Source organism: Chrysemys picta, chromosome 1, assembly GCF_011386835.1.
Source record: "Chrysemys picta bellii isolate R12L10 chromosome 1, ASM1138683v2, whole genome shotgun sequence".
Taxonomy (NCBI): Eukaryota; Metazoa; Chordata; order Testudines; family Emydidae; genus Chrysemys; species Chrysemys picta.
This window is the reverse complement of record NC_088791.1, coordinates 74,777,188-74,803,041: the sequence shown is the minus strand read 5'-3', so window position 1 is coordinate 74,803,041 and position 25,854 is coordinate 74,777,188. Positions and strand designations below refer to the sequence as shown.

Genomic DNA, 25,854 nt, shown 5'->3' with positions numbered 1-25,854 from the left:
ACCAGTTTGTACCTCAGAGGCTTACTCACGCTGAATAGTAATTTCAGCTATTCTGTAAATATTTCTACTGAAATGAGTGGAAATACTTGTGGAACAAGATACTCCTCAACATAAGAAAGGGTGGCAGAGCTATGTCCTTTTTAATACCATTATCTGGATTTCCTTCCTTTTGAATGAGAGAAACCTTTCACAGGGAACGGGTCAAAAATATTGGGGCAAATGAAAATGTTCATTTTCAAATCTATGCCCAGTTTTCCCCTTGCCTTCATCAACATTTCTGTTGCCCGTTATTCTACATACATTGTTCACATTGGCAGTTCAGTGCATTGTCTTGGTGCTTCTCATGTCTCCTCCCCTAAGTGCTCCTATTCTCAGGTCATTATTCCTCGAAGATTTGCTATGATTTGGTGGGCCATGAAAATTCATTCACCTTTGGATCCCTCCTTTAACCTTACTTCTTTATGTCAACCTTCCATTGCTGGCCTCTGCCCTTGCACTTTCCCCTAACGTTATGCACAAAATACTGCAACATATTAACTTATCTTTCTTTAAATCAACTAACTAGATAGATGGGCAACAACTGTCTTCTTTCCTGGTCTTTCACTATTCCTCAGCCTTCCTCTCAGCCTTGGTTTATTGTAATCCCTTGCAGTGTTATGTGTAATTTAGATTCTAGAGTCCTTGGGCAAGGAGTTGTCATTTTGAATTTGTCTATAAAGTGCCGGGCACATCAGTGCCATGGTGTATATTATAAATAATAATTATAATAGTAATTTAAAAGATGTAAATATCATGGAAAACACATCTAAGTGATACGATGCAGGGTGAGATAGCAAGCTGACTGGTTTTATTACTTTTTCGCTGCCATCTGGGATGACAGTATTTTATCTTTCTATTGGATTTGATCCATCAACAGTTAATTTAAACATGACTGTCATTTTATTATGGATAGTAGAAAGTGTATGTTTCAAAATTGTATTTAGTTTACAAATACTCAGATTTTACGTTATTTGTGCTTTTTCATCCTAGAGGATCTTAGGGTTCTTCAGAAAACATATGTCCAAGCAGCACTATGGAAATGTGATCACTTCTGCTGTCAAATGTGACAGCCAAAGGACACAAGTGGGCACTCTCAATTTGTCTATCTTATACAACCTTCATCAGCTGTAGTATGTGTGTGCTGGATAACTGAAGCCCAACGATGGGAATGAAGGAAAATTAGATATTTTTTAAAACTAGGTAAATATTAGGCTAGACTGTTGACTAGATCAGAGATACATCTCTACTCTAATTTATCACATCACTCTCCCCTTCTATCCACTTCCATCTTCCAGTCTCACATTCAGTCCTACTTCTTTCCTCCCCCCCTATGCCCGAACTCCCCTTCCCTCCATATTCCCATCCATCCTCTTTTAATTCTCTTTAAAACATTTCGAGAGTTAGAGGCTGTGACTGTGAATAACTGAAAGACACTAATCCTTACTCACAACTCTGCTTAAAAAATTATTTAGGATTTTTTCTGTATAGGTGTTATTTAGTGCATTAATATCAAATGGCCTTCATACTACACCTCTACCCCGATATAACGCGACCCGATATAACACAAATTTGGATATAACGCAGTAAAGCAGCACTCCGGGGGGGGTGGGGCTGCGCCCACCGGTGTATCAAAGCAAGTTTGATATAACGCGGTTTCCCGAGGACAGCGTTATATTGGGGTAGAGGTGTATTTTCATAACTACGTTGTTGTTTTTTTAACAGTCACTCATTGAGTTGACATCACCATCCCACGTCTCCAAAACATGATACAAATAGTGACACCATCTTCTCAGTCTCCTAGTGAGTGTCCAATCTTGGTTTATTTAGGGCCAAATTGTGCTTAGGAGATGGGTATCCATGTTGGAATTAGTTAGGAACTGCAATGTCCCATGGTGAGTACAGCTGTTGGAATGCTTTGTATGCTCCACTCTAGGCAGCCAGCTGTACTAGCTAGTGTAGAGGAGACAAAAGACATAGCCCCATCTACTTCTCAAGTCCTTACTCACAGTTCTGGGCAGGCTAGCCCCCAGAGGATCATTAGCATAGAGCTGTCCCAGTTGTGTTTGGCTGCTAGCTACACAGTGGCGTGAAAGGAGAAGGTTTCTTGTGTCCATCTTCCTCTTGAGCACCTGTATGAGGGCCAAACAGCACTCTGAAGGGTAGGAATCTTGTATTCCTTTTAAACTTGTTATTGTCACATCAAACTTCAGTATGAATTTTTAAGCTCAAGTGGGTTATATGCTGGATTTATTTGCTTCCACACTGTATCTGATTCTTGTCAATTGTGGAACTATACACTAGGTAGGCTCTGCAAGTTGATAGGTCAATTCCTGCATTCATAAACTCATTCAGATATTTGAATTGATGATTTTAAACTTGTTAATTTATGGTGGGGTTTTTGTTGTGCCATGATTCTATTTAGTGTGAGAAAAATGAATCGTGGTCATTGCTGTCTAGAATGTGTATTAAATGGGTATCATGAAAGCTTGAATTTGATGGGCTGATGAAGGCTCTGACTGTGTGGGTATTCGGAATAACTGCAACAGTTAGTAAAATGAAGCACATGTTTCATAAAGCACTAAGAAAAAGCAATTATACTCAGTACCCTCACTTCCAAGGTGTTTGAAGCCATGGACTCGCTAGTCTTTATGCATCAAAGTGCAGCTAACATACAGTATGCAAGGATCTGATATAACTGCACATTTTGTCAGCTATTCCTGCTGACATGTTGCATACAGTTTATACATTTATGGATTTATTTTTTTGTAATCCAATTATCTTCAGAGTTACACAGATACTTAGTTTCAGTGAGCTGTGAGTCGGTCAAAATAGGGTTTATAATGGAATGCTAGCTTCACGGTGTATTGTGGAGGTACTAGCACTTCCTTGTAATATAAAGAGCCATATTGTGACTACAACAACATTTAACTACAACAGTATAAAAACATTTTAAATGGCCTAACTGCAATAACGGAGTTTATCTAATGGAAAATATCTATGGCCATTTAGACCATGGATGCTGGCTCAATAGCAGGCTGACATATCCAGAAGACAAATTGGCCTGTTCCATAGGGTCCTTGCTTTTAAAAAAAAATTCTTGCACACCTGGAAATGGCAGAGTTGCTTGGTGGAAAGGAGCAAATGACTCCCCTAGACTGAATCTAATTTTTCTAGATCTCTTCTTGTCCCTTCACCTTGTTGGGGTTTGTGAAAGTTCCTACAACCGTGGGCCTGGAATAACCTCATGCAGGGAAGAACAGGTCTTGGGCTCGAGTGTGTGTTAAATATTTTTAATATATTCAGTGGGAGGGGGGGTATTTCTTATCTCTGATGAGGAAATTCAGCAGCTCTACACCTCATTGCTATTATTTGGAAAATACAACATATCCCCTTAATGGAGAAATAGAAATGTTTGTCTTGGTGGATCTTCTAATTTCTGGTTTCCATTTTTTAGACTGGTCACTCAAGTAGACTTTATCATTGGTGCAAACAGCCTCTTTCAAGTACTTTCCTGGGCTGTTGGATATTTAGTCACCCTGTCACCTGCATCAGTGCATCCTCAACATCTATCCCGTGAGGCTGATTTCCATAGAGTGCAGTGCAAATGAATAAACCCTGCTTCTGGGAATAGGGGACAGTCACATAATCCCTGTATTGCTAATGAGGGAAAAATACTCCTTTGCAAAAGGGTACAGTTTAATTGCAGTTCTTCCATAAAGCAGCTCGGGCTATAAATTTGGGCTAGGAAGAACCCAAATTTCTTTTAAAAACCCACCAAAATAGTTATGAAAATACTCCAACATCAAGGCCATTTGATATTAATACACTAAATAACACCTATACAGAAAATATCCTAAATATTTTTTCAGCGGAGTTGTGAGTAAGGATTAGTGTCTCTCAGTTATTCATGGTCAGAGCCTCTCACTCTTTAAATGTTTTAAAGACTTCAGTTTTTGTAGCACTCGGAGTTAATATCAGTATTTTGAGAATACTTAGGTGAATACCGGTGCATTCTAAAGCAGTGCATAGAGATTAGGCACACAATTCACTATTAACATTGACAGGAGTCTCTGTGCAACTTTCTTGAAGGTGTGCTTACAGAATGCTAGATTTTGGAAAGGTGATCTTGAAGGGGTTTTTCACAATTTCACAAAGCAGAAGTGATGTGGTTAATGTTTAACATGAAAGCTGTCTGGAAAATGTGCAATGAGTCTCACAAATTCACTGCCTTTGGTAAAGGAAACAAATGTTTTGTGTGGATTGTGAACCTGGAAAAGCACAGGGACAAAAAGACAAAAGAAATTTAAATATTTGGAGAAAATATTGATAACATAATGACTCACATCAACTATGCATGCAAATTGATACTTTGGAGTTGATCCAGCTACCATTGGCTTGGATGATACTTTGCTTGGGTTCGTATAGTTTAAAAAAATTGGACTGCTTTTTCAAAGTTCCTCAGCTTGGCAGGTACATTCACACCAGTCCTCCATTACTTTGATGTTAATTATTTGCCTTGTTGGCTTTTGACCCCTGACCTGATCTTGGAACTCCTTACATAGCGGCTTTTGTATTAACATTTGCATGCCAGGATAAGATAAGTTGCTTAAGGAAACACTACTATACAAGTAGGGGAAATCGTTGTTTAAAATATTTTTGGAAATAGACTTTGATATAAGCAAGAGGCCTAGTGGGGCCTGGCAGATAGCATGGCCAATTATTATAAGGTAACATGAGTGTTTGACCTAGGTAATAAGGTTATAGGGGCTTTTTGCAATGTGTGCCCTGGGGATAAACATATAAACCACAAAAGAGCAAAATAGGGTTGAAATAGGGGATTTTGGGAATTTGTAAGCATGAGGTTAACTGCATTAGTGTGTTGGAAACATTGGGAAATGTATTGATGCAAACAGCCTATGTCAGCAATAGGGCCCAAGTTATGGTTCCTCAAAATGCCGCGTATGGACAGTGGGCCAGGAAGTAATTCAGATATAGTCACTGGACAGATATAAGGGGTATAAAATAAGTTGTATGTCTAACCGCTAGCAGATTCATCAGGGTGATAAGATGGAGGAAGCCTGGATCATCACATCCCATCCATGATGTTCTCTGCTTACTGTTTCCTTCTATCTTTGTTTCCAACAGTCTCCATGGTGTGTGAGTATGCCAGTATTGGGGATTGTTACTTTCTGTATATCTATTGTCTGTATGCTAATGCTTATGTTTGGAATTATTTGGATGTTAATTAAAGTTTTTAAGTTTCTGTGTGTGGCCCAATAATCTCATACTTCATAATAAATTTTATATTGCTGCCTGAGTAAAGAACCTGTTATCAGTGACTTGTGTAATTTGCACTCCAAATTAATCACAGGCTACAGAATGTATGAAACAAGTACTTAGAAAATTCAAGGGTGTGCATATGCAAAAATGTAGGCATCAATGGAGAGGCTTTTTTATTAATTGCCAAATGTGGTTAGCTTGTTAAACATGTTAGCTCTTGTGTGGCGTATTCCCTTGCCAGAATAGGTAGAGAACAGCAATGGAAAAACAGATGGTTTGGGTTAAGATTTAAATCACTAGTTTTTATCAAATTAGACCTGTAATTATCCAGAAACATGTACTTTGTATCACATGTTGCTTCATTTTAACCTTTAGCATAGGACATCATATAGAAGAAACTGCGTTTTGTCAATTAAAACAATGTTCTTTGTTTTACTCTTTGTCTAATGCACAGTCCTGTGTTTAATTGCAAAATGATGTATTGAAGATGAGGTTTTCTTTAACATAAAAATTAAGTTGCAGTTAAATCCCGTGTGACATATACTCATAGTAATGCACAAAATGAGGTATTATTTTCGACACTTAAAAAGGCCATTACTGTTCTTCTACCAGCCTGGGACTAAGCTGCTGCAGCTTCTGGACTGATCGGGGGAGATCTGGATGGACAAATCTGACTGACTAGTGCAGTGGGGAACAATCTCCATCAGAGTCAACTGAAAGGAATAAGCAGGGGTCCCCAGTTTTTGTTTAGAGGAAGAAAGGGATAAGTCAGGCGTTTCCTAGGCAATGAGGAATGGGTGGCAACAAAGGGATGCTTCAGGAATCCAGCCTTGGGAGGGGAAGACCTGAGTTAGACTTGCAGACTGTCAATGTAGATACTGAAGTCCCAGCAAGAAAAGGCCTTAGAGGCTTTTTTGCAGCATCCACTGATAACCCTGTTAAGAGTCAGGGGGAGCTAGGGACCTGACTTAGGACTTATTTAGATTGTCCAAAGGTGAAAAGCTTCAGGCCAGAAACCAGGGAGGAAAATACTCTTGACATGGGCATAAAAATTATGTGGAGGAAAGTTATTGGGGTTACCTCCATTTTTCACTTCTGGGGGAGGGCCTTTCCCCAAAATGTTTTGCTGGCTGAGAAGATAAACAACACAGGAGACAGAGAATAGAGTTTGAGTTAGCTTTGCACAACAGAGCTCAGCACTCCCCCCATATGCCAGCCGTCCATTACCAGCTCAGCTCAATAGGCTATTATAAGGCCAGCTATTGCCATCAGGTGCCACTCTGACCCCTGCTGGGCAGGCAGAAGACTACAGCAATGGCTGTAGTCTGTGGCTAGCTGAGCTCACTCTTGTCTGCAAGCCCTGAGGTGTAGCAGCTGGGGTAGCAGTTTCTCCTTACTTTTTTGTGGGAAAGGTCTGAAAGTGGCTGTCGGCTGAAGAGGGGTAGCTATGAAATTGGAGAAAGTAAAAGAAGATGGAAGAGTTTTGACAAAGGGAAAGACTAGGTCAAGAGGCAGTTTGAGGGAGGAAAGGATGAAGGGGGGGTTGGGGTCTTGGAAGAGACCTTGCAGGAGCTTGTGGGAAATAGGAGGTGACTGTGAAGATTTCACATAGACATCTGGGAGGGAAAGAGAACAGACTTGGAGGTGGTGGGGATTAGTGGGAGGGTGATATTTCAGTGCACCCTCTTAAGTCTGCTCCAGCACAGTATAGAAGCTAGTCAAAGGAAGAGAGCCAGCAGGACACCAAAGTAAGCATTGTGGAGGTGACTCTTGCTTTCTTTGTTTTTAAGGAGTGAGGAGAAAGGAATGTTTTGGACTCTACTGAAAGAAGCTGGCCCTCTGAAGCTGTGGGAAATGTTTGTCTCCCTTCTCCCGCTCTCAGCCTTTGGGGCAAAATTATCCCACTGCCCTGAAGTTTAATGGTGCTTGTAATGGTAGGGTTTGGACCTAAGGAGCGCCAACTCTCAGAATTGGGGGGATGATCACCAGTGGAGAGACACATTTGATCTCAACAGATATGGCCTATAAATGGAAGAGTTTATAGTCTGTTTGTGAAGGCCTTCTGTTATTAGAGTGTGTGCTCCCCCCAGGAGTTGATTGACCAATAGCGTTAAAGCTGGTCTAGGTCTCAAAAAAGTTACCTCGCTATTTGCCAGAAATGTCGTAAGTGTTATTTGCCTGACCATTGTTTAGTGCATCTTTTATTGAATTCCATGACGTGCTAATTTGGATTTTTTTATCTCTGTCGGACCACAAATGAAAATTCCTTTTCTTTTAATGACATTTGTATGTGAGATCCATTCCCGGCCAGATCCAATAAGATATGTGGGCTGGTATCCAGCATTTGTCAGGCCCACAAAGGAATGCTGCTTCTTAAAGAATGTTACTGTTCTAAAGGTTTGGGATGTCATAGCCCTGGCTACCAAATTTCAGTGCACCAATATTTGTTGAGGAGTATCTTTTTAAAATTTGGCTTGGTTTATATAAAAGTGATGTAGATTTGCAAGGTGTAAGTCAAAAAGTGGTCAACAAAACACTATTCATACAATCTAGACTGAGCCAAAATATGAGTTATTTTTAAAGCTGAGTTTTGAAACATGTATTTTGTTCTGTCAGGGAGATCCTGGGTTGAGAGCAAACTTGCGACTTTTCCTGCTTAGATTGGGGTGAGGGGATGGAATATATTGCACTTCGGTACCCTTCTGGCACTGTTAGTCTTGGAAGTCTACTTAGACTTCTGTAACACATTTGACTGAGTACCGCACAGCATTCTGATTTTAAAAATTACCATCATAAAAATCAAAGCAGCACATCTTAAATGGATTAAAAACTGGCTAATTGATAGAGCTCAAAAAGTAGTTGTAAATGAAGAATTATCTAACAATAGGGGTGTTTCCAGTGGCGTCCCTCTGTTCAATGTAACAATTATCTGGAAGAAACTATAAAATCATTACTGTTAAAATTTGCAGATGACTCATAGACTCATAGACTCATAGACTTTAAGGTCAGAAGGGACCATTATGATCATCTGGTCTGACCCCCTGCATGCTGCAGGCCATAAAACCGTCCCTACCCCTTCCCTGGACTCTGCTGTTGAAGTCCCCAATCCTGTTTTTAGTGACTGCAATCGGCAGAGACCCTCCTGCTAGAGATCCCTGCCCCATGCTGCGGAGGAAGGCGAAAAACCTCCAGAGGCTCAGCCAATCTGCCCTGGAGGAAAATTCCTTCCCGACCCCAAATGTGGCGATCAGTAAGACCCCGAGCATATAGGCAAGAGTCTCCAGCCCGACCCCGTTAGCCATTATACTATTTACCCACCATTGCTTGGCTTTCCTTGACTACTATGTTTTACCATTAAACCATTCCCTCCATAAACTTATCTAACTTTATCTTAAAACCGGACAGGTCCGTCGCCCCCACCGTTTCCCTCGGTAGGCCGTTCCAATATTTCACCCCTCTGACGTGAAACAAAGATTACTGGAGTAGTAGATATGAAGGACAGATCAGTTCTACAGAGTTATCTGGCTGACTTGGTAAGGTGGGCTCATTTGAACAACATGCTTTAAAATACTCAAATGCAATCTCATACATCCAGGCACAAAGAATGTAGGTCACACTTAAAGCGTGAGGGACTGTATTTTAGAAAAGCAGTGATGCTAGGAAAGCAAGGTCATAGGGGTTATGGTAGATAACCAGCTGAAAATAAGCTCCCAGTGCAATCTTGTAGCTAAGAGAGCAAACACGATCCTTGGATTTACAAACAGGGGAATATTGAACAGAAGTAGGGAGGTGCCAAGACCACTGGATAGGGTATTAGTGAAACTGCTACTAGAGCACTATGCTTAGTTCTCATGCCCAGACTTTAAAAGAATGTTGACAAATTGATCAAGGTTCAGAAATGAGCTACAAGAATTACTTGGAGTCTGAAAACCTGCCTCACAGTCAAAGACTAAAGTAACTCAATCTATTTAGTTGCTCCAAGGGAAATTTGAGAGCTGAGTGGCTCATGGTATAGAAGTAGCTAGGTGGGAAGAAGATCTCTGATAGTAAAGGGAGCTTCACTGTAGCAGAAATACACATAATGAGATCCAGTGGCTGGAAACTGACACTATACAAATTCAGACTTGAAATAAAATGCAATTTATTTAAGAGTGGGAATAATTAACCATTAGAACAATTTACCAACGGGATGCGGTCTTGAAGTATTTAAATCAAGATTGTGGATGTCTTTCTAAAAGGTATGCTCTTTCTTAACCAGAAGATATGGACTTTTGATGCAGGAATTACTAGGTGAAATTCTATGGGCTATATATGCAGGAGGTCAGACTTAGACAATCATACTAGTCCCTTTAGTCTTCAAATCTACAAAAAAAATGTTTATTCATGAAACTGGGGGGAAATATCAGCAGATGTTTGTTAGGAGGATTATAAAGCAACAAAATAGTAGCTCAGAATGAAAGGTTCCATACTGAGATTACCAAAGATGTGGAGTTTCTACTTTGGCCAGTTGAGGGACCCTAATGCCTAGTCCTTCTTTCCAAAATAAAGGAGAAAAAATAGACTGTACAGCTTCTATAATCTACTTCTCCAGCAACGACTTATGAGTCGCTTTTGCAAGCTTCAGTACAAGAACAGGTTGAAATAACAATTCTAGAGTAATTATGGCCACTTCTGAGTAGAGTTAAAAGGGAGTGGATGGGAAAGACTTGGAACAGAGGGTGACTTTCTCCCATTTGGTTTACAAAATATTGTTATGGGATATATCGTACCATAATGTGGACAGCAGCAGAGGTCAGCATGCACATTTAAAGAAAAGGGCATCTGCGTATATGTGGGAATATATGCCCTCTATTGACTGTTATAAAAGCAGAGGAACTATATTATATTTAGTTGCTTTAAAACATTAAGATGATTCAGAATGAAATGCAGAAAGAGAATAAGAACCAAGCTGGCAGCCTGGCAGATTCTTAGTCTTTTGACAGATTCCATTTTTTCCATTCTGTTTCTCTCTTGTTTTTAAAATGTTGTATAAATGTAACATGCCTGATAGAACCATAAAGGCATCTTTCTAGCTGTGTTCTATTTTCCATCCTTTCCTCAAACCCCACCTTTGAATTATGTGTAAATGGAACATTTATTTTTGCTGTTAAAAGGTGCCAAGTCATTTGAATATGTTCTTTTATGCCTTCCTGTAGTCTGAACAATCTGTGTGAACAAGTAACATAATGAAAGCTTGTTGCCTGTTCGGCATAGATGTTTGCAAGTATCATTTTGTGATCTTAAAAAAAAAAAGAATGGATTTATGCTTAAGAAATAGCTCCAAGAAATGTCTATATAGTGTATTTCACCTGTAGATCCATTTTACAATCAATGGTTTGTGTTATGAATTATTAAAATGAGATGTCATAGTTTCTGTAGAGTGGCTTTGAGAAAAACATGAAGACTGAGGAAAAATGTAAAATAATTTCACCCTTATAATTAGTATTGCTTTTGAAGCCATTTCTAAAGATAAGGGACAAATAATGAGAAAAGAAGTCTGTGTTCCATTAAATGTTAATAGTCAATATAAATATAAACTGACTTTATTTCTGTATCTCTGTCTTTCATTATGTTCTCAGTCTATAGGAGATAAGTCAAAAATTTGTTTAGACATTTTTTTCATATGAAGAGCAATGCATCATTTTTTTTCAGCTGGGTAAAAAGACAATGCAAAAATTGTATATAAATATTTAAATTTTAAAATAAAACAATGGTCAGCAAAAGTAAGAGTTAATATGGTTGTTAATAACTGCAATGATCAAATAATCATTGTTATCAAACATAGCTATAAACAGAATCTCAGACATGCTCCAGGTTAGTCAGAAGAGGTCCTCTGTATTACACTGTGCTTGCTTGCTTGAAATGAAGCTGTGTTATTGGTTAACTGGGATGCTTAGCATAATCACTTTGCTAGGCTGTGGTGGAGGGAGGTGATTATCACTGGGAACAGATGGGCAGGTCCAAAGCATTGCCAGATTCTACACAAGCTCCGTTTACTGTAGGTTCTAGCTTTCTTTTCTTCAACAATTCTAATTTTTATTCCGCCTGCATGTCTAAAGAACTGGCTGAACTAAAAGGTCAGGGACTGAAGACCTTACAGTTTAGCTCACAAATGTAGGAGTGGGGAATTCAAAATGCTGCCACTCTGTATGTGAATGGATGGAGCAGATTTCATTTCATACAGTTGCCTCCCTAAATATATGAAGGATTTATCTGTAAGCTTAGCACTCTACTCTGCGTCTGTATCTCCTTGTGGATTGTATTGTGTCTGTGATCAGAAATGATTTTCTCAGATATGAACACTGTCTCTGGCTCCCCTAAGGTGCATCCTCCTAATGGGACCCGATTTTATACTTTTCAGGTAAGTGTACTTTAATAACATTGGTTATCTGGAAGTTAAAATGTGGGTAAACTTTGAATCCGAGTAAGCTAAATAGGATAAGAAGCCTGTTTGTTAATTGGTGTTTATTTGGGGAAGAAGAGATGTAAGAAATTAGTATTTTCACAAATCAGTTTACTTACTTATATGTCTGTAATTGAAGATGAAGTTGCATTGAGTATGTTTTTATTATTGATTATTTTCAGTAATATTATCCTTCTCAGGTTCATTGGATTTTGTAATTTCGTAGCCAGAGCTGCATTAGTGTTCACATTTAGTAAAGAATAGACACTTTCTTGGCATCATCACAAATTTCAAATTGTAAAATTCAAAAGTATTTTTGAAACTTTATGTAATGTACCTGTCCTGACAGAGAAATGTTTTTAATATTCTAAATGTAGGTTAACACTGTCTGGGCTTTAATTTGATTCATTTGGAGAGTAGTAATATATGAGCAATAGACAGCACAGCAGGAATCTATTGTTAGGACTATTAAGGTTTTCAGTGTGCAGCCAACTTTCACCTCATGCAGGTGAATAGTCTTCTGTGCTATAGCTAAAGGTAAGAAAGTATTGACAAAACCGTGATATGTTTGATGTACAAATCTCTTACCCCTAACCTATTTCAATAGAAAGTGAAAAATGAAATCTTTAATGCCTTCGATCTAGAAAAATAGGTAATCCCACATTAAGGTTTGACAAAAGTGCACCCTACAACACTCTGCCCCTGCATAACAATTCAAACTCATCATTACTTAAACCGACTGTCTCTTTCAGCTCAGCTTTAAAACAAATATTGCCATGCTTAAGTATGTGTATCAGTCTTCATTTGGCAATTACTATACAGTATTCTAGAATAGCACTTTAAATGTATAACAAACTGAGTACATTCCCAGAACAATCAATATGATGAAACAAAGTTTATACTAAAATACTTAGCACCCGATGCATTTATTACATCTATTGAACTTGAAAGAACTTCTGTATACATTTTTTTTAGTTCATATTCCCTTCCTCTATTAAGCTACTATTTTTAATCATGCCATCCTTACACTGATATCTACTGATAGTTGAGGGCTGTGCTGAAACAGTGTGTGTCTACCTCACAGCGGATATCTGCTGATCCTGGCAATGATTCAGAGCCATGAGTGCCCCAGGGCTGTTCTTCTGCAGAATGACTACTTTTTTCACACACTGAGCTCTAAACATTCTTTACAGTCTCCTGCAGCTGGGAACTTTTACACAGCTCTTGGCATCATTTCTGAGTCTCTTAAATTGAAAGGGTCAGTATAGTCAATATGCTCAGTCATGGCTGTTTCATCATGTGTTATTTTTTGACCATAGAGCCTCTGATAGTAACTTGATAGAAGGCTGTTTTATGTAGGTTTACGTTATGGTTAGACATAAATACCCAGGCCGTAGCAGTCATTTTCACATGAACAAAAATGTCTCTCAAGAACTGCTTTATTTATCCATAGGATTTTGGGGTGAGAGGGCATAACCTAAAGGAAGAAATTAACTAATTAACTAATTCTGGATTCTAAGTGAGCAATATAACACTGACTGATTTTGGAAAATGAAGCTGCTATTAACAGGATAGGTTGTTAATGCATTTGGGTGTCTTTGGGAGACCATTAAAAAAAAAAGACACCAAATTATATTGTTCTTCCTATAGTGCTATAGTTTCTTGCTGTGTGCTTTGAACCTGATGTTAAATAGTGAAAACAATATGTATAGTTTTAAAAAGTAAATAAAAGAAATAAAGCATATGTAAAGCACCCCCAGTCTTCTTCAAATCTCACCTCAGACCCCACTCACTTCCTTTGCCTTGCGTCTAGCTTTGACTTCCATTCCTGTGCTGTCTACTTTTTCCCTCCTGTCCTACTTCAACCTGTATTTAAAAAAGATAAGAATTGGTAAGATTTGCTTAATAATGAATCTGTATTTGTTTTATCCCTAGTCCCACCTTTTACTACCATCTCTTTTTTTCCCGTTAGCTACATGTTTTTAAACTTGTCTAATTTAGATAGTAAACTCTTTGACACCAGGACCATCTCTTATTGTAATATTTGTAAAGTGCTATACAAAGTTAAGGCACTATGTAAGGGCCCTGGAAACTCATATACATGTACGTAGTTTTAAGCACATGAATAGTACAGTTGAAGGCATTTGGATTACAGACATGCTTAAAGTTAAGCCCACGAGGAAAGGTTTGTAGTATTAGGGCCTAAACTGTGGTTATTAATAACAGAGCTGTTAAAATAACTTCACTGACTCAGAATCTCAACATGTAATATTATCCCCATATGCCTACGACTGTATTAAAAGAAACAAAGCCTGTGCACAAATCATATATGTGTTACATACTTTTAAACTGAAATTCTTAGGAAATAAGACATAGTTAGACTGCAGGCCGATGAGTTATAGTTGCCTTGTATAAATGTAGCGAGCATAGCTCAGCCATTGGGCAAAGCCAAAACCACTAGAGAGCTGTGTAAAAGATTTTGGGGAAAGTATTTACCAGATTTTTAATCAAATGCTGTGACTGATCAACTTAATTTAATATGGATTAAAATACAGAGGGCTGAGTTCTGCTTTTTCTTCATTTAATACTCAGATGTCTTTCAATTTTGCTAAAATAGCACTTCACTAAAGATGAAGGATAAGACTTGGAATCAGCTTCTCCTCAACAACTGAAATGTTTAAATAAGCATCAAAGGAGAGGAGATTATGAAGTGTGCCATAAATATGCAAATTCACATAATTTTTTGCATGATTTATTTTAAGCAGGTTATGCTAATATAGACATTTTCTCTCAAATGAATTACAGTGTTTATGAAATAAAATTTCCATATGTAACATGAACTGGAATGAACAAACTTAGCATCTATCTATCTATCTATCTATCTATCTATCTATCTATCTATTTCAAAAAGTCATATTTATGGCATATCATATACTTGATGTCCTGGTCACCCAGTGTTCAGGAAAAGTATTACACAGGTTTTAGAAAACAGTATTTAGACATCTGTGGACTCTTTAGAGACTCTGAAACTATCGGTGTCTATATTCTTCAACGCAGAAGAATCGTCCTGAACTTCTGATAGTGTTAAATTTTGATCTGGGCTGCTGTATTTGTTGAACTGCTTGTTATCATCAAAACAAGTCTCTGGGCTTTGATTCTTAGAGTTTACCCGATCAAAGCAATTAAAACAGAAGACTACTCTGAGATGAGGTTATATAAAGGAGTTACATGGTGTGTGACAGTAACAATTGATTGGGAATTATATCATTTTAATAAAGATTTATTTTAATTAAAACAAATAACATGCGGGCTTTTAGGCTTCTATATATCAACCAATCATTATTTCACCTTGTTTGCATGGGCATGAATATATTTAGCTTTTTTAATGTAAAACTTGGTAGACTTGTGCTGCTGTGTAAAACAAGGCAGATATTCCTTTTTCTTTTTTTCTTTCTAATTTTTCTTTTGCCTTGTATAGGAAGATACCATTGCTGTACATGGATGATTTAATTTGCCATCAGTCCTTGAAATAAGAATTTATCTTTAATGTAACTTATAAATGTCAAAGTCCAAATATTACTAACATTAAATTCCTCTTTGGCTGGTACATGCATTCCACTGTGTGCACAATGTATTACATTATGCACATAATCATTGTATTATAATGAAAGTGATGATGGGGTCAGCATGGCTTAAGCAAGGTAGTATTTCTAACTATGTTTTTCATCATGCAATGGGATGCCCCTTATGAGATGCAAAATTATATTTTACCCAAGTTTTAAAAATATTCTGAAGGGATAACTCAAAAGTAGCTGAACATTCAAACTTCAAAATTGCTTTGTAAATAGGGTACGAAGCTTCTGTGCTTTGCTAAGCTGAGAAAACCCGCTGTAAAATAATTTATGTATATTTCAATGTATATTCACTATATGCAGTCAAAATTCTTGCCTTTTTGTGAAACTGGAAGTCTTTACTAAGAAATTGTCCAATCTAAATATTCATAACTTTAAAACTATGGAACCTATTATCTTCAGAGTTGTCATGAAGTTTGTCTCAACAAAATTGATCAACAAACCAAATATGAGATCTCTATGTTGGGTGTCTTTGCATAAGAAAAATGATTTCCATAATGACGGTAACATCAGAACTAACTATTAAAAATGTCTTGTAATTTTCAGTTATTAAGGTAATATCATGTCATGTAAGCACAATTCTCAGTGATGGCCAGAGAGTAGTGTACCACCCCAAGTGGAACTTATGAAAGAATTTTGCACTAGAGAGAGAAACCTTCTTTGAGTTCCCCAGTGCACAGAGCTATACATGTCTTCTAGATACGTCTGGGTCCTTAGCCTTCAAATCAGTATTGTGCAGCAATGAATTATTAGCACATTAAAACTATCTCATAAAATGAAGAACCTAGTTTTTATTTTTATTTTATGTGTATGTGAAGTGTTATGGTGACAAAATAAAAGTCATACTACTTATTAGAAAACTAAACTTATATATAACCTATCACTAAGATCCTGTTGTGCTTTTATAGTCTGAACTAAAAACAAGTAAGCAAGAATGACAAAAATATATTGGTAGATACTGTGGATATGTGGCTAAGGTTGTATGAAAAATATTATTATTTAAGGAATAGCATGTGATTTCTATATGGCAATGGCTGAAGTGGACAAAGTTGAAGCTGTATATTTATCCTGACATTACACTTCCTTTTTATTATTATTATTAGTTTATTATTTTATTATTATGAGTGCTTCACTCACCATGCTTAAAGTTCTCTTTAATACAGATTTCTTGTATTGAAAAAGTTGTAATTGACTCAAAATGCTCCTTCTGTAACAGAGGACTTACCTAACTTATTAAAATTTGTAATGGCTTTCACTTACCATGAACCACTTTTCACCTTAGGTTTTATATATATATATGTGTGTGTGTGTGTGTGTGTGTGTGTGTGTGTGTACATACACACATATATAACCTAAGGTTATATTCAATATATATTCATTAAATGCTCAGTTTTCTTTTCTTTTAATACTTTAAGTACTTACACAAATGCCTTACACGATTACTTGACGTCAGAGGGAAGGTCTTGAAACATTGTTAGTAACATTGCAAAATCCTCTGTGTTTGTACAGTATGTTGTGTTGTAGTGATAGGGCCTGATTCTCCTTTGCCCTGCACCTTGTATCATTTACACCAGTGCAAAATGGGTTTAAAATCTACTAAATCCGATTGGTAGTGTTTTGCACTCTTTACATAGACTATGTGAAAATGTGAATAAGTACACAATGTGCAAGACATGAGAAAATCAGAGGATATTCACTACTCTGTGGTGTCCATTGGCTGGTCTGCAGAAGTTTTCTAGAGCTGATTTCCCTCTGCTCCTTTGTGGACTTCCCTTGACCTGAAAGTGTACAGGCAGTTCCTCCAGGGAGTCTGTTCTCCTCTGAATGTTATACCTAAATAAATATCTTCCTTATTACTGAACCCTGGATCATTTCTCCCTACTGATACAACAATGCTCTTACTTTATTTGACAAATTCAATCATATTTGTGATTTTCATGTTGTGCGTTAAAATCCTAAAGGCGTGTTCAATGTGAAAGTCACAAGTCCATAGCGTGCTGGTGACTGTTGGGATAGCTTAGTCACGTGCTATTAAACATGAAATAAAAGTCCTGTTGTAGAAAGTGCCAAGGGAGTGACTGCTTTGGTTTGCAGACGTTTGTGGTACAGATTGAGTGGAGGCTGCTACTGGACTTTGAAAACCGCCTGAAACCCAGTTAGTAAATGCAAGCAGTACCAGTGGCAGCAAAGCTGCTGCACAGCAGTGGGCCATTTTCAAAGATATACAGCATTTGAACTATGTCAAGGAGAGGATAACAATGATGGGCTAGTCAGAATTTAAGTTATATCCTGAAGCTGAATGTGGCAAAGTAATTTAAAAATCTGGGCAGAGTCACAGCAAGGAGACAATCATGAAGTGATTTGCCTTGTAATTAAAATGCAAATATTCAGTAGCAATATAAGTGGCTTTTGTATGACCTGGAAGGTAGGAGATTTATGGTGGGGCAAATATGTTTGCAGGCTTTTTTTTTAACAGATGACAAATAGTCGGGGGTGGAAGACTGTTTCAAGTTATAATTCTTAAAGGATGCCCTATGCCGTCATTTATCACTTCCTTTTGTGGTCTGTATTCTTTTTTATTATTCTTCTGCAGAGAACAAAAGCCAGACATTTCTGCGGAAATTAGGAGATGTTAAACAGGGTGTTATCATGCTTATATATAATTTCTCCCAATACGAGTCTCCCTAGAAAAGAAGATGTAAATAAAATGTTTTTTATATACAAACCATTATACAAACTGAGACAAAACCATATAGAATTCTGAATGAATAATGTAGAAATGTTTTTATACATTGAAACAAAGTATGACAAAGAAACTTAGACTGTTAACAGAAGTTTGGTTTTCTTCACAATGGGCCAGATCCTCAGCTGTTGTAAATCACTGATATCAAAGGAGCTGTGCCATTTTATACAAGCTGAGGATCGGGCACTCTGATTTCAATAAGAATAATCAATGTTGGCTTGAACCCGGTGACATTTTATTAGTATTTTTAACAATACCATAGAATTAGTATAATAATACACAAAAAGAACAGGAGTACTTGTGGCACCTTAGAGACTAACAAATTTATTAGTGCCACAAGTACTCCTGTTCTTTTTGCGGATACAGACTAACACGGCTGCTACTCTTAAACCTATAATAATACAGTGGTGTGTTAAATATTGAGGGCTATATTTAGTTAACCCTCAAATTTCTTTACCATTTTTGCAGTGGAGCTGGTTTGCCCCCTGCAGAGATTGTAGAAGACATGGCACTCAGACCCAGCATTCCCCTGAGGTCCATGACATATAGTCACAGAGGATAGCCATGAAAAAGTCCTGTGCCTGCACCCTGGTTTCTGTCTCTCCTCTGGCTTCTCATCAAGAATCGTGCAGCAGAATCTGTCTCTCTGTTCGCTGTTCCCACCCCCTACTCTTCCCAGTCTACTTAAAAATCAATGGCACTATATGGCTACAAATTATCATTATATCTTTTTCAGTCATTCAATAAAATGGTCTAAATCTTTTTATGGGACTTGCTGCTCTGTATGCAATGCACTGGGAAACTTGACTAACAGACGGAAGAATGCTGAACATTAAGTGGTATATACTGATTACTTTGGACAATCCAAGAGAATAGCTAATGTATGATCAATTATAGATCAAATTTGCCTATTCCTATGGGCTGAAACATATATCCCTAGCAAGGAAGAAAGGGCAAGCATCATGATTCTAAACTAATAAGATGATTTTACTGTTAAGAATGGAGACTGGAAAACACAGTAGTATTTTTGCTTTAGTAAGTAGTTAAAAGGCCCCTGTGTGTATGGAAATCTCCCAGTTGTAGAGATTTATTCTATTAGATTGTCTTACATCATTCATCCTTAGATTGCTTTATCTTAAACCCCACTATGTACTTTGGCAGCAAGAAACAGTAAGAAAGAAATGTGTGCAAGGATTATCAGCTCTGAAATTCAGTCAGAGGAGACTGATCATTTTGAGTTGGAATTCAATCTCCAAACAAACTTTACATTTTGTTTTTGCTTATTGTGCCAGAATAGCTTTATCCACACACCACAACACTTTTCAAGCTGATTAGTAACCAACAGGAGCTGTCAGTGTAGTTTCCTGCAGATAATTGCTGGGATCCAAACAGCGAGACTGTTAGGGCCAGGTTGTCTCCCACTCTGCAGGCCTGCACTGGGGAATAAGGAAGCATAAAACACCTCCTTATTCCTCTGCCCCAGCAACAACAGGAGGAAAGCAGGCTCTGCAGAGCTATTACTTTCTCCTCCCACGCAGGTGGGGCAAGAGGGGGAAGTGAGCACTAGGAGGAGCCTTGGCATTTTCCCTGTCTCTCCCAACATATTAGGCCCTACATCTGCCCAGGGTTCATACACTGTTCCAGAAATTGGGCTATAGTTAAGGTACATCCCTCTGGAGTTAGCTGACAACTAGGAGGCTGACTATGACTTGAAATGCTACCCTAGGCGTTTGTTTTCATTTGTGAGAATTTGAGGAAGAAAGAAAGAAAAAGAAAGAAAGCTGGAGCAAGGAAGTGCTAATGTGCTAATGTTCTGCAGAAAACATTGGGACTTGAATGTGGCAGTACTGCCCCAATTTGTATCATTTTGGTAATGGTTGCTCACTCCACTCAGCTGGTGATAAGATATATTCCATTGGTGTGAGAACCAGGGCAGGACTTGGATAATAAACGATCCTTATGAGAGAAGTTTAGAGAACAAATGGAGGAGAAATACAGGCTGGTAGAGCTTTTGGGGTTGGTATGAATTTGGTTTAGAAGACTTTGTCCAAGTGCAAGCTGCAGAATTTTGTCCACAGACAAAGCCCTAATTTAAGAATTTTTTTCAGCAAGGTGATTGTGATGAGCGAATGTGGTTCTATTTTCTGGTAATCTGGAAGAATCAACTGTAAAGACTTAAATGGGACACTAGAATCAGTAATTCTGTTCCTCATGAATGAATCTCCATATACTTTAAGACAAATAGTGTTCTGAGGGCCAGTCTAGAGGATAAAACAAACATATACAAAACACTCCTAACCATGCATTACAAAAAAAGGTATATGGAATTTACATGTACTCACTTTGCTTATATAATGCTCTTTTCTGTCTTGTGTATGTAGGCTGTAAGCTGTTCAGGTCAGAGGGACAGTTTCTTACTCTGTGTTTGTACAGAATCAAGCACAATGAGGCCTTGATAGCCTATGATCCTCTATGCATTACAATAATAAGAATGATAACTGGAGTTGGGTGATGTATTTTTAGGTAGAGCTGGTGGAAACTCAGAATTTGTGGTTCCTGGGAAATTTCAAAATTTGGGTTTGGTCTAAACTGGAACAGAAACAAATATTTTTGAAATTTCCCACAAATCAGAATTACTGGAAAAAATAGTTTTGGAATTCTAAAATCTCATTTTAAAATTTATTATTTTACATTAATTAATAACTTATCAGTGGTAGAAGTATTGCATATTATATGTCGTAATATAATATAACATAATATAATAGATGGAATATTTCTCCTCTTTTTATTTTAAAACTGTGAAGGGCAGCTGCTAGTTAGTACTGTGAAAGTACTTAGTGTTATATTTTCTAGATCAGTGTCTGTGTTGTAAACTCAGTTTGATACTTTGACATAAAATAATAGACTATTTTAACTATTATGAAATATAAAAAATAAAAAAATGAAAATAAAAATATTGAAACAATTTGGGAATTATGAAATAAAATTATTTTTTATTTAATTTTTTCGTGCTGGAATGTTTGCTAAAATGACATATTTTCTGAAATGTTTGAATTTGTCAAAAGCAGCATTTTTCATCAATAAGTGTTTTGACAAAAAAAAATTCAACTAGCTGTAATATTGAAGCATAACAGAAATTCGTCCTTTTTCTTTGACCTGTTTCAGGGAGAGGTTTGCTATCCAGAGATCTCTCTACCTGGAACAGAAATAGAGCACATGCTGAGTGGTTTCCAGAAACCTTTAAATGTTTGGTGGTTGTTCACCTGTTTGGTAATGAAAAAGAAGTCTTCTAATGAGTGATTCAGGTATTCTGAATTGGACTTAATTCAGATTTAAATACTGATTTTTTTCAGTGGTTGTTGGTTTGTGGATGTGTTGGTGTTTGGTAATTTGTGTTGTAGAAGGATTATAGGTTTCATTAAAGCACAGACTACATGTTTCTCAAATAGTGGGATGGTGTTTTCATATTTGCAGATTATAATATTCAAAATAGACACTTTATTTAATGAATATACTAAACTCCCTTCTTTTTCATCTGTTCTTGTTTAATTCAATATCAGGTGGGTAGTTATATTAAAGAATGTTAGTGGAGGGATTATGGGGATGTGATGCTTTTGAAACGATACCTGATAATTCAGTTGGTATTGTTGATTCACTAAAATATGCAAACAAATGAGAAAAACAGATTCACTATTTCCACTTGAGAGAAATAGAATTATTAATTCATAGATATCAAAGTTATCTGTTTATATTTATATACTAAAATGAATTATACAGAATCAAGTAAAAAAGACTTCTGCTCCCATGAAATTTCTTTCTTTCAAGTGATAAATAGAATAAAGGATGAACGAAATATGATTTTCTTGTACAAGAAAATATTTAACTCTAGGTACTTTGTACCTATTGCAATGTCACAGTATAAAACGTTGAATTTAGTCACAATTTCAGGTACTGTGAAGATGCTTCTGCTTTGTGTTACTATAGAACAAAGTCAATAATCATGAAGTGTCCATGGTGCTGAAAATGTACTGTTGATGCAGAGTTAGTTCTGTAAACTATTTAAAAAAATTGATATACCAAGTGAAGATGTCATGTCTGACATATCTGAAACACCAGAGGTATGCTGTGTATGTAAGCAGTGTGTGATTTGCAGTTTGACTCATTGATCATTTTAATAAGAAATTATTCCCAAAGTATTTTTAAACCTTGTATGTGAAAATGTTATCTATTTTTGGCAGCCTCGCTGGTTTTAGGATTAAGCAAATAGGGAAGTGCTAATAAGCATGAGCTAAATGAGGAAGCAAAATAAAAATGCTTCATTTATAAGTGGTAATGTTTGTAACTCCTTCCTTTTCATTGAGCCACTGAAATCGCTTGTCTCCACCACTGTGGCTCATACGATGGGTAGGCAGACAGGGAATTATTTAAGATTAGTAACTGAATCTCTGTTTCACCTTGCTTAAATCTAGAATCTCAGATTGGCTTAGTGGACAGTTTTGGTTTATCTCATTAGATCAGAAAGTGTACGCTGCTTCTGTAGGCTGAAAGCCTTGGACAGTTTGGCTGGCACTGTCATGATCTATCGTAACACATACACAGACACCTGGTAAACGATAGGTAGTATAGAGAATAAAATCCATGATTTTCTTTAAAAGTACTTGAACTAAAGGAACAACTTCAGTAGCTGTCAACAGTAACATCCCATGAGTCTTCAATGAAGGTCTGACTGCAGTAGTAGCTTGAGGACAAGAATATTGTAATTCACTCTGTGGGACACACAGTTTCAGCTGGTGTGTAATACAGATTCAGCCATCTTCTGGGTGAAATGAGCTAAAGAGATAATATTAAACTAGGACTTTGCAGCCTCCACCAGCTCCCCATTCACTATCAGATAGGACATCTCTCTTTCTTGTAACTATCACAGAAGCTATGATCATTCAGTACATATGGCCAACAGAGCCTAGATAAAAATATGAGAGAGCTGAGGAAAAGCTGTGATTCTAGATCAACCTCCCCAAGAAAATCAGGATTAATTCTATTTTCACCAGCTTCAGATCATGGTATAAAACTTACTGTCATTGAAGCAATTCCTCAAAGAAGGAAAACATGGAACAGAAGAGCACATGTCAAAGGACTCCAAAGCAGAAGCCAATAACTAAACCAATGTGTTTATTCATTGTGGATAGATCTTGCAGGGGAACATAATTTGTTCCTCCTTTTATTTTTACTGGTACTGTCTTTCCATGCCCATGCCAAGTTTCTCCAAGGATGGAGAGCAATCCTAGAGATTAGTGAGAATTCCTAGTGTCATGATGTTAGTCTCATCACCCCGAAGGTTGAATTCCTTCTAAGGTCTGGATTACTAGATGGGAGTGTGATGAGTTCCCCCCAGGGTGCCACCTGGAACTGGGGTACCACTGAGCCCCCTGACCCACCAGCCTGGGCTCCCTTTCACACTGTATTGCTATGACAAGCTACAAAACCTTCCAGCCTGCACTTTTACCAGCATACATACAGGTAGGGACACACCCAGCTGCAGTTAAAAGCAGGCTCTCTGACCAGCCCCTGCATGGGAAAGCTACTCCGAGCTCCTTAGGCATTCCTCCCCTGTCCTCCTGGAGTATAAACCCAAAATTATACCATCTTGTGCTGCACAGGTAACTGTACAGCATAAGCTCATAAAAAGTTCACCTCCTCCTTCAATGTGGAGAGGAATATGCAACACCTTTTGCCCCTGAGTTATGATTCCCACACACTGGTTTAGATAAAGCAAAAAACAAGTTTATTAACAACAAAAGATAGATTTTAAGGGATTATAAGTGATAGCAAACAGATCAAAGCAGATTACCTAGCAAATAAACAAAAAACACAAACTAAACTTAATATACTAAATAGATGAGGTATGAATAGCAGATTCTCACCATAAGAGATGATACAAGCAGGCTTCAGATTCTAAAGGGGCAAGCTGCACTTGCTTACAGCCTCGCATCCCCGGGTGGTCTATTCACAGGCTAAAAATCCCTTTAGCCTGGGACCATCACTTCCCACAGTTCTGTCTTTGTTCCTCAGGTGTTTCCAGGTGTAGTGTTATAGGGAGAGTGAGGACCCATCATGATGTCATTTTCCCCCTTTTATATTTTCTTCCCACTTGCTGGAAAGCTCTTTTGCTGTGACCTGGGTCAAACAGTTCCCATTGTGTAGCGCTATCTCTGAGAGGTTTCTATTGTACACAGTTCCTGACGTAATCCTTGTGCTTGTGTGCATTTCCTCAATAAGCCATTAACATTGTTTGGCCTTTTTACTGTTGTACCTGAAAGTCTGCTTGTGGGTGTTTTTAACCTCTTGACATGTTTCAGTAACCCATACCTAGACAAACTTCATAATTTCACATATAATGATAGCACATACAATCAAATGAGATATTAATGTCTAGCAGATCAAAACCTTAGAATAATACCTCACAAGGCATACTTTGTGCAAAACATATCCTAATTATATCACTGTGAAGAATATGGGGTGCAGTGTCACAGGGAGTTCCAATAGGTATCTTTTTTTTTTTAAAGTGATAATTATGTAGGCATCGGTTGTTGCGTCATAGCTAAAGCTGAATTGAGTTTTGGACTTAAGAGTGTAATTATGATTAGTATTTGATATAGCTCTCTTCATCCATAGATCTTGGTGCACTTCTATAGAGGTCAGTAAATATTATTACATCCATTTTGCGGTGAGGAAAAAGACACACACACACGCAGAAGTGTTACCCAGTGAATTAGCTGTGGCATACAATTCAGGTCTCAAATGGTGCAGAACCCAAATCTTTTTACCCTCAGTCCTGTACTCCATCAACTGAACTATGTTGTCTTCTAGCAGGCCAATCAGCCTCATAATTGAAACACAAGACTACCCCTGCTTGTCCCCAGTCTGGACTGACTGTCACATTTGGAACACTCCTAACCTCTTTAAACAGAGAAGAGGAACCAGAGTTCAGTGATCAAAACTCAACTTTTCACATGGTAGAGCACAACATAATCTCCAAGCAGCTGAATCCAATTCAGTATTCAGTTTCTTAGAAAAAGTAATACGAATTATTAGGTGATTTTCTCTTTTAATGATGCACTGAAATGCTTTTGAAATAAATAAATACAAACAATTATCTGTCTGCTTTGAATTAGCAGAATGCATGTAGCAGCTTTGACATGATTAAATGCATCATTTTCAAAGTGAGGGGTTTAATTTTCCTTATCAATATGAGATTCAGGTTTCTGGAGAGTTTTAATTCCTTGCCACCAATCCCCCAAAGCGGAGCTGGAAGCTGCATTACTTACAGCATTTTAGGTGTTTGTGATGTCATGAAGTCCTGGAGGTGAAGGTGGGTGAGTAATTTTAAAATATATTTGGCTTTAAATGTATTAAATATTTATTTCTATTCATTTATTCTAGCCAAGATACAGGATCTTAATTTAAAAAAAAAATTCTAAAATACCCTTTAAGTTCACTTTTAAGATCTAACGATAAATTGATTCCTTAGATACACAAAAAACTATCCCCATATTTTACTTATATGACTTTGTAATTAAATATTCCCAGCCTCAATCTAAAATCTCCAGATAATAATAACTTTTACCCTATTGTCCTTTAGGGCATTTCCTTGTCTCAGACTTTTAATACTTCAGATTTAAACTACTGCCGCATACTCTGTGTCAGATGTAAAATACATT

General features: G+C 37.4%; 1 protein-coding gene across 7 annotated transcripts in view; it reads left to right on the top strand.

The window, feature by feature from the left end:
- The window catches only part of PPFIA2 (PTPRF interacting protein alpha 2), a 642,070-nt gene that overhangs the window by 161,516 nt on the left and 454,700 nt on the right, over positions 1–25,854 (top strand). The window contains exon 1 of one of the 7 annotated variants that reach the window (XM_065559866.1): positions 11,257–11,719. The exons of 4 other annotated variants lie outside the window; for them this stretch is intronic. In XM_065559866.1, the coding sequence (XP_065415938.1) occupies positions 11,639–11,719 (81 nt within the window). In that variant the 5' untranslated portion in view covers positions 11,257–11,638. Of the gene's footprint in view, positions 1–11,256; positions 11,720–25,854 lie in introns of those variants that run through there. 2 more of the 7 variants (XM_065559861.1, XM_008166372.3) reach the window with 2 other exon arrangements.